Source organism: Gossypium raimondii, chromosome 3 (assembly GCF_025698545.1).
Source record: "Gossypium raimondii isolate GPD5lz chromosome 3, ASM2569854v1, whole genome shotgun sequence".
Taxonomy (NCBI): Eukaryota; Viridiplantae; Streptophyta; class Magnoliopsida; order Malvales; family Malvaceae; genus Gossypium; species Gossypium raimondii.
Genome location: NC_068567.1, coordinates 16345336 through 16354505, shown reverse-complemented (window position 1 = coordinate 16354505; position 9170 = coordinate 16345336). Strand labels below are relative to the sequence as shown.

General features: G+C 32.9%; 1 protein-coding gene across 3 annotated transcripts; it reads left to right on the top strand.

Moving 5' to 3' along the window:
- The first annotated feature begins 241 nt into the window (after nucleotides 1-241).
- LOC105797318 (1,4-alpha-glucan-branching enzyme 2-2, chloroplastic/amyloplastic) lies at nucleotides 242-2968 on the top strand. 3 transcript variants are annotated; one of them, XM_012627287.2, is made up of 4 exons: nucleotides 242-367; nucleotides 975-1080; nucleotides 2046-2162; nucleotides 2606-2968. In XM_012627287.2, the coding sequence occupies exons 2-4, from the start codon at nucleotides 1075-1077 to the stop codon at nucleotides 2873-2875; spliced, it is 393 nt and encodes a 130-aa protein (XP_012482741.1). In that variant the 5' UTR covers nucleotides 242-367; nucleotides 975-1074; the 3' UTR covers nucleotides 2876-2968. The 3 variants fall into 3 exon arrangements, 2 of the variants coding, with proteins under 2 accessions (XP_012482741.1, XP_012482740.1); XR_008194674.1 differs by lacking the exon at nucleotides 975-1080; XM_012627286.2 differs by lacking the exon at nucleotides 242-367 and having other exon boundaries at nucleotides 374-1080.
- Nucleotides 2969-9170: the final 6202 nt, after the last annotated feature.

Here is a 9170-nt window from a genome sequence, read left to right as displayed (position 1 = left end):
ATGTTTTATTGCAGATTAGTAGGGATTCAATATGGATTTCTGTTAATGTTTTTGATTCCGTTCTGTTTGTCAATTTCCATTGTAGGATTTATGTTACTTGTGCTATTTCAGACATCTTTTAAATTGATTTTGTATGAAATTCTCTCTCTCGGTCCATGATTGTTAGGATTTTCATTCTTGAAATTTTTGTGAGTGTTTCTGTATTAGGTTTTAAAAAGCCGAACTAATAGCCTTGCTTAGCAGCAAACACTACATTCCAACGCCAGTTGAAGATGGAGACGGAGAACTAGAACCCTTTTCAACTTGATGTGGGAAATCTCTTCGCTTTTAACCCTTTTCACAACTTTCCTTCCCTCCCCACTTCCAGGTTTTCCCCTTTTGTTCCTTCATAATAATTATTTTTTTTGTAGTAGTTTGCCTCAGTTTGATTTTTTTAGAGGATCTGTTATATTGATATTTTTCGTCTTTCTCTTTGGGGTATTTTTTTTATTGGAATCATGAGAAATTTCTTAGGGGCAAAGGTGATTTGGAGCTCTAAAATAAATTGAATAGCCATGCACTATGATACTTATTTCCTTTAAACTTGGTTAAGATAGTTTTTTTCTTCAAAGCATGAACTGCAGATTTTTGTTTTGCTTATTTGATCTATAAAAGATGTGGGACTTTGTTCCTTTTTGGTTTTACCCATTCTTTGAATATATGTAGAAATTGACATTGCTATTTTCTAGAGTAAAGATTTTTTGCTCCTTTTTTTGGACAATATCTTAATCATATTCGACACATACTATTAGTCTTATTCCAACCTGCAATTCCCATTCTTTGATGGCATTCCCTTGTACCCTAATATTTATGTCATTTTAGCAGTTTAAATGTTAGCCTATGATTTTACATATCATGCTTATGGGTGTCGATGGTTGCTGGAATTAAACTTCGATCTCTTTTCTATAAGCATCATTTTCATCCAAACTTTCTAGTTCTTCATGAGGAGATGACAAGCTTGATGAACACGGGGACGCTTATGAAACAAAGGATAATAATGATATCTACTTGGACAAAGATGGGAAATATCGTGAAATGAATGTAAAGATCTTAATTTATTACCTTTTTTCGTTGTTACGATTCTGTCTTATTTTCTAGTAGGTTGTTCGAGAGTCCTGAAAAATCATTTGGGCAGATCTTAACTTGAGGCAATTGCTATGTTTGCAACATAGACACTCTGATTTTGTGCATTTGAGATTCCTTGGATAGGTTTTATGCACCCTTGACGGCATAAGAATAGGTGGTAAAAGAAAATGTTTAGACCTGGAATCTTTTTATAGATTGATAATGATGTCTTGTATAGTTGCTGCTAAATAAAGAATTAATCCTTATTTTAGAGTTTGGGCTTCTTGCTTCTTGGTTTAGTTCTCTTTTCTACTGTTATAATGGTGGTTTTAATATTCTTATGCGTCAATTTTTTTCTACAATTGTAATAGACAGAGCTATATTTTTAGAATTTCTTTCTGGCCAAACTATTGCTCTCTTTCTGTAAGTGAAAAATTGGAAAAGGTTATATAATTTAAAGATTAGTTATCCATGTGAGTTTGTATAAAAAAATTATACATGTAAGTCAAATTTTAAGAGATTATGAAATCAATAAAATATTTGCTGAATAAAGGAAAATCGTAACAAATGTAACAAAATCATAGTTGATCCCAAGCTGTTAAACTTTTATAAGTAGGCATCAACTCTTCACTGAGTTTCTCTTGAGTTGCATACTTAAACTCTCCCTTACAGCAGTTTTGGATAACTCTTACTTTCTCCCTACTCCATGGCCTTTGGTAAAGCTTTGTAAAAGAAAATTATTTAATGGGTGCTCGAAGTCAAAGAAAATTATTTAAGGTAGCTGAGATCCAACCAACTCCAGCCTTAAAAAACATAAAGAAAAAAGAACAGAAGAGATTTTTTGACCCTGTTCTGGTTAGCTGTCATGATAATGTCAATTACCATTTATTAAAGTTCGTTTTCCATTTGTGCATTTTAACTTTTTGACCATATGATTGTAGAATCGCATGGAAACTAAATCTGGGGTTAAGGATTCTATTCCTGCTTGGATCAAGTTCTCTATTCAAGCACCTGGTGAAATCCCATACAGTGGAATATACTATGATCCACCAGAAGAGGTATATTTAGTGTGGTTTGCTTGGAAATATTAAATGACTTAATTCTTTTCAAACTATGAGCTGCTGAAATAATTGGAGCCTGGGTAAAATCAGGAGTACTAACTAATGTTTGTAATACTATTAAAATGAATGCATGAGTGTGAAGATGCACCAACATGCATGACAAAACGAGTTTAAAGAGAAATAATTTCTTATACTTTTTTGAATAATTATGCAAGGAGGTTGTTTTTTATGAACGTAGTGTTGGTGTTAAGAATCAACTCCCGTAAAAAAATTTATAACTAACCGATTTTGGTTGGTTCACTTTCGAATGTGAAATCAGTTTTTAAGTTATGTTATTGCATGTGCATGTTTAATCACTGCCAGATTCAAGCAATTATATATATCTAATCTCAAATTTTTGTTACTCTCTTGTGTGCCTAACGGAATTTATATTGTGACAGGAAAAGTACGTATTCAAAAACCCCCCTACAAAAAGACCAAAATCACTTAGAATTTATGAATCACATGCTGGAATGAGTAGCATCGTATGCATCTCTCTTTTCCCTTGCATGAATTGTTATTCCAGTCTTCTGTCAGATTGCTTAACGGTTCTAATTTATTGTTACTTGCTATCATGCCATATTTTTTGTACTGTTTCTTCCAATATTTTATATGACATGTTCCTCCAAGGCTTTGAGAATGAAAAGAAAAGCAGGAGTTTTTTATACTGAAAAATCATCTTGGTATTATAGTTAAAAACATGCACTGGGAAGTGCATCAAACTGTATAGCTGTCTCAAGAAACCTTTTAATTTTAAAATGAGTCTGAATCCCGATGACAGAGTGACCTCTTCTAAAGAGAAAAGGATGGATTAAGCTTTCCAAAACCCTTGTAGGTGTATGTGGCCTACTTCCTTTGTTCTTTGATTAAAGGAAATTAGACTGTCTTCCATTTAGATTGCATTAAATATTGAGTATTATTTCTGTAAATGATATTGAAAATGCCAAATAACTAGTCACTTGGATCTCTGTTAACTGCTTTGTGTATTAAAATATCTGCTAAGATCAAAGTTTCAAATGTAATAATTTCCCGATTCAAATAATGTAAAGATAGAATAGCCCTCTATAAAAGGTTATCAGTTTGAGAATGAAAGACAGAACTCGATTTAGCCATTTGAATTGTTTCTCCAAATTTTTCAAAAAACTTCTTCAAAATTTAATTTTAAGTTTCCAAATTTTCAAATTAAGTTTTCAAACTTAAGTTTTCAAATTACAAATATCTCATTACCAATTCGATCCTCAGATCTTCGGGACTAACTGGTATCAGAGCCAAGGAGGAGCAGGTTTTTCTAAGTTTAAGAAAAAATTTAATTTGTTTTCAATATTTCCGAGTTCTGGTTTAACTATCTTCATTAATGTATTATTATTTTGCTGAGAATTGATACAATGTCCAGTTAGCCATGGGTTAGGCATGTTAAGGACATAGTATCCCTGTAGGCAACTTAATTAATTCAGAAATCTAGATAGTAGAACCCTCTATAGGAAATAAGAAAACAAAGAATGTTTCATTTCCTTACAAAAACCAATTCTTCTGCAAGCTTTGTTTCTAATCAATCCCAAGAATCTGACCAAACCTCAAACAACACTGTTAATGAACAAGAAGAACATTATGAAAATATTCCCCAAAGATTTGTTAATTGGACTCTTCTAAGAGTTCCAACAAACCAAGTTTACAAAAAAAAAACAACTTTTGAAAATTTAAATGCTTTTTGCAGTTATGTTATAAAAACAAAAGAAAGGAGTTTACCTATTCAAAAAGAATATGAAACAATCCAATTATTAGATAAAGTCGTCATTAATAAACTCAAAAAACAAAGATACAAATATATCCATTTTGGATTAGTCCAGGTTGGAGTCAAATCTCTTAGTGTTGAAGCCACTAAAAATACCTCAATATTAGTAGTCTTAAGAGACCGAAGACACATCTATATATTGTCATTATTAGAAGACACACCCTCCAAGCCTTCACAAAGTAATCGAACACCCTTTGCTAATTTATTCTTTGAGATTCCATGAATTCTCTGCCTTTTACTTGTTTCATAGTCTTAAAGTGATGAGGAGAAACCTTTTAGATGTTGAATCGAAAGCTAATAACTTTAAATAAATTTATGGAAGGGAGCTTGGAATTCATCTTTGATCCATTCGACAGAACTCTCCTCTTTAGGAGAGAGGTTTCGCGTCATTGCTTTTGTTAAACAGTGGGACGATGGAGATAATTTGGTTCCAAAAATGGGAGAATTTTTGTGCCATCCCAAATAAACGAGCTTGTATGCCAATCATCTAGGAATTTTATGTTTCCTTAAGGGACATCGAGACAACTCGAGAATTGGATGTACCATGGTTCTTGGTCTTCATTCGAGGGAAAGAAATTGCCATCTCACCTTTCGAGATAGCAAGGTATTATTATATCCCTTTATTTCTCTACGATTTTGAGCAAAAGACAGATACTTAGCCTCTTAATAGATGGAGAAGGAGAAAGGAGACGCCATCTAGGGTTGAATTTATGGACACCGTTCCCACAAGAACAACTAACTCTAAGGGCAAGAATGTGGTTACAATTTATCAGCACTCAATTTTGCCCAGCCTCAGACGTGTCTAACATAGATACTTTCCAAGCTACATTACTATATGCCATATTATAGAAAAAAAGAATTCTACCCTATAAGCTTCTTTTCTATACTCTATAAAATTATCACGAAGAGAATTGTTAATAGGCTTCAGGGTATTATGGTTTAGCTAGTGAAGCTCAATCAATCAAATCTTTATTGCCAATCGAAATATTAATGATAATATTATTATTGCTCAGGGGGTTATACACTCCATGTAAACTAGTCAAAATGAGGACAAGTGGATGGCAGTCACAGTAGATTTAGGAAAAACTTATTATAGAATCTTGTAGTGGTTTCTAAAGGATACCTTGGTTGATGTTAGCTTTCCACACTTCTTACTATCTATTATTATGAACTGTACTAGTAGTGCCACTCTGTAAATTGTTTAGAATGGAAAGATAATGGAAGAATTTAACCCTTTGAGAGGAATTAGACAAGGCGATCCTTTATCTCTTTATCATTTTGTTTACAAAGGGTGAGTGGCAACCTTCGCACTTTCAAGGAAAGGGCATTTGATCTCTCATTTTTACTTCGTAGATGACTTAATTCTCTTTTGTAAAGCCGATAAGGAACAAGTTAGTGTAATGTATAGCATTATGAACTTTTTGTGCTCACTTAGGTCATAAGATTAGTGCTAGTAAGAATCAAATTTTCTTTTCAAAGAATATTAAGGGAAATCTTGCAATTGTAACTAGTAACAAGTTGGGATTCAATCATGTTCAAGATACGAAAGAGACATATAGTTTTCTTGTGGACAAGATAAAAAGAAAGTTAAACATTTCAAATGTTAGAAAGTTACAACTCGTAGGAAGACTGACGCTTGTGAGGTTAGTATTACTTACTATTCCTAATTACATTATGAGTAATGCTCTTATCTCTGTTATTTTTTACTGTGATATTGAATGAGTTATTGGTTGATTCATTTGGGGGTCAATGATTTGAAGTAGGAAGTCAACTTTTGCCAGTTGGGATAAGTATTGTATGCTTACTAAAAATGAAGGGCTAGGGTTATGGTTCCTGCATGATCAAAAGAATGCATTTTTACTTAAGATTGGATTCGAAATTCTAGCAAATGTGAACTATTTCTAGGTTCAAGTTTTCAGGAATATATACAAGGTGCAATGCATTTTTCTACTTAATAATAAGCATTCTAAGAGTTCATTCCTTTCGAGGATGCCTTGTAAAATTTTGCTAGAGGTTATTGATCATTTATGTTAGAAACTTATTCATGGATGTTTGGTGAATTTTAAGATGGACAATTGGTACCTAAGTGTGATCCCTTTGTACTTATATTTAAAATGGAATTCTAATTGATAGAATAATTAGAGTATGTAACATGATTGATTTTTTTGGCCTATGGCCATAGTCAAGGTTTATCATTCTTCTACCTCATGATATTGTTCGTAAGATTGCAAGGATGGCTCCACCATGGATATAACTGGGAGTGACAAATTTAATTTCCTATAGACATCTCTTACAGGTTTCTTAGTAGCAAATATGTATGTATATGTAGCAAATTTGAAGTGGGATATGAAGAATAAAGATTAGACGACCATTTGGAGAATTTGGGGTTGACAACGTGTTTGATAGTTCACATGGTTATTTTATAAAAGAAAAATCTTAACTAATGAGGAATGATTGAGACAAGGAATGACAAAACAAGTGAGCTATGATCTATACAAATTTAAGATTGAAACTAGACTTCATGTGATTAGGGACTGTGGCTTTGCTCACTCTTTTTGGAAGTCTATGATACCAAAAAGACTAATGAACTTTTTTTTTACCTTATCATTATTCAGATGACTAATTTTGAATCTTTAGAATGTAGATGAGATAAGGTAGAGAGAGGAAGATTGGAACATTGTCTTTAGCATTAGACACTAGCTCTTATGAAAGAGTATGAATGATTTTCTTTTTAGCAATGCGAACCTTTGCCTTGAGAGAACCATAGCAAAAACTAAAGCTTTAAAAACGAACATCATGGAAGGCAAGTTGCACTATGTTATCAAGAAATTAGTCAAAAATCAAAAAGAAGGTTGGAAAGCACCACCTTCTCATTGGTCAAAGTTGAATACTGATGGTCTTGTTATGAGATAGTGGTAAGTTAGTTGTTGGAGGTGTGCTTAGAAGTGCAGCTAGGAAATGGATTACAAGTTTTGAAGGTCTACAATTCGCATGGAATAAAGGCATTCATAGAGTGATTATTAAAAGTGATAATAAGTCCTTGATTGAAATTTTATGAAAACATGTTGCTGATGGAAGTGACGATCTTATGATTCGACATATTATTTCTACTAGGGATAAACCTGTATATGCAATGAACAAGTAAAATAAACAAAGAAATTCAAAAGATCAAATACACAAATTTACGTGGAAAAACTCCTCAAAAGAGGATAAAAACAATGGCAAAAAGGAGATTCACTAATATAAAAGAAGTACAAAGATGGAGAGAATTAAAGAAAGGAAAACTCAAAACCCCGAAAGAAAAACCCTACAAACTCAAAAACATAGAATTCTCTCAATCTATATTTTTTATATTTTATAAACCTAGGGAAACTAAGGCCTATTTATAGGCTGAAATTCGTAGCTTTTTTTACTAGAATATACCTAGGTTAATTAGATTTTAAGTGGGAGACTAAAATAGAGTTTAACTAAGAGAAGAAAACTGAGAAAATTGAGGAATAAGTCGCCATATTTTGATGTGGCATTTGATTGTTGGGATGAAGAACGATCATGTCATCAGGATGAACGTCTTATTCTTATCATGACGTCGACTACTCGTTGGGATGAGAAGTCTTTCCTCGTTGTGACGTCACTCACTATTTTGGTCAAAATGCGAGGCATATTTTCACAAATCTCCACCTTCTCTCGTGTTTCACTTAACTCTCTTTCTAAGCCCTATTACGGGCCTAATTGAATATTTGTGGGATACTTACTAAGTCCAAGCAGTGCTCAAACTTTAAAACAAGAAGACATTTTGTCAACATGTTGGCTGAAGTGTGTTTTGTGCCAATCTTATGAATCTGAACATCCACTTGAATGATCACCTCTCGAGCAAAGTGATAGCAATTGTCTATGTACTTTGTCCTTTTGTGATGCATCTAATCTTCTATTAGATGTATGACACTTTCACTATCATAATATATGATGGTTACCCCTTTCTCATTAAACAGTTTGCTAAATAGGCCTCTTAACTGACTGTCTTCAGACGTACTAACGTCCTAGAGTAAGAAACTTGCACAAAACAAAAAAAATAAGCGGTACCCACAATTCTATGGGTTAGGTTATAATATTGTTACAACAAAGTAATTGATTACTAATAACTCTTGAAAAGAGTTATATTTCATGCCTTTAGACCTAGTTAATCGCCTATACTTAAGTAAATTTAGTTGCATTGTAGGAAATTTCGTCTGTATTTTTATCATTCCATTAGGAGCTTGGAGTGTGTTAAAATATCAGGTACTTTTAATTGCTTATGGTAGGGTTGTGTTTGGTGGTTTGCATGTGTAGGTTGAGGAACAAGAAATAAAAGAGTGAAGGTTTGCCGAGGTAAAGGTTGGACATTTTTTCAGCACTAATGATGTGGCAATTCCAGGAAGACCAATTCAACACTCAATATATATAAGTTTCAGCCCAACTGTACTTATACCAAAAAAATCTGCCAAAAAAAAGAGGAGAAATAATCCTAGGATGTTGGTTTTTATCCTAAAAAAAAGAATATAAAAAGAGAAGATAATACTGAGATGTTAATTTTTGTCCTAGAAAAGAAATTTAAAATGAGGAGAAGATAATCTTGGGTTGTTGAAAAACGAATTTAAAAAGTGAAAAAGATACACATGGATTGTTGGATTTACTATAGAGAAAATGTTATAAAAAGCCAAAGGAGGAAACCCTAAAAGAACTGACGGTAGAGATGCTTAGGAAAATTAGAAGGTAGCGGCTAAATAAAGATTGGAAGAGGAAAGACGAAGGCAACCCCTCTCAGACACCTTAAGACACTGCACTGCTGGAGTGTGGATTTCAATGAATCTATGACTTATGTCATGAATCTATTAAAAGGAATGAAAAGGATAGGTTCGATGAAAGTATCTCTATGTTTATGAAATTGACTATTTCAATTGGTATTTGTATAATGACTTGTTTCATGTTAATACAAGTGACTTATGAGTTGGTGCACTAACATTTGTTATTGATGATACTTAGGCTTGTGCCAAGCTTATGGTTGGATTGTATCATGTTTAGTTTTAAAGTTATGCATTGAAATGGTAAGTTATGTTCATGTTTTATGAACTTACTAAGCATTATATGCTTACATAGTTTTCTTTCCCATGTTTTATAGATAATCAGAAGCTCGACCG

What these genes read in the sequence shown, in the direction of transcription:
- LOC105797318 (XM_012627287.2), top strand. An exon ending in ACTATGATCCACCAGAAGAG is followed by an intron (nt 2,163 to 2,605) that starts GTATATTTAGTG and finishes ATATTGTGACAG; the next exon opens with GAAAAGTACGTATTCAAAAA.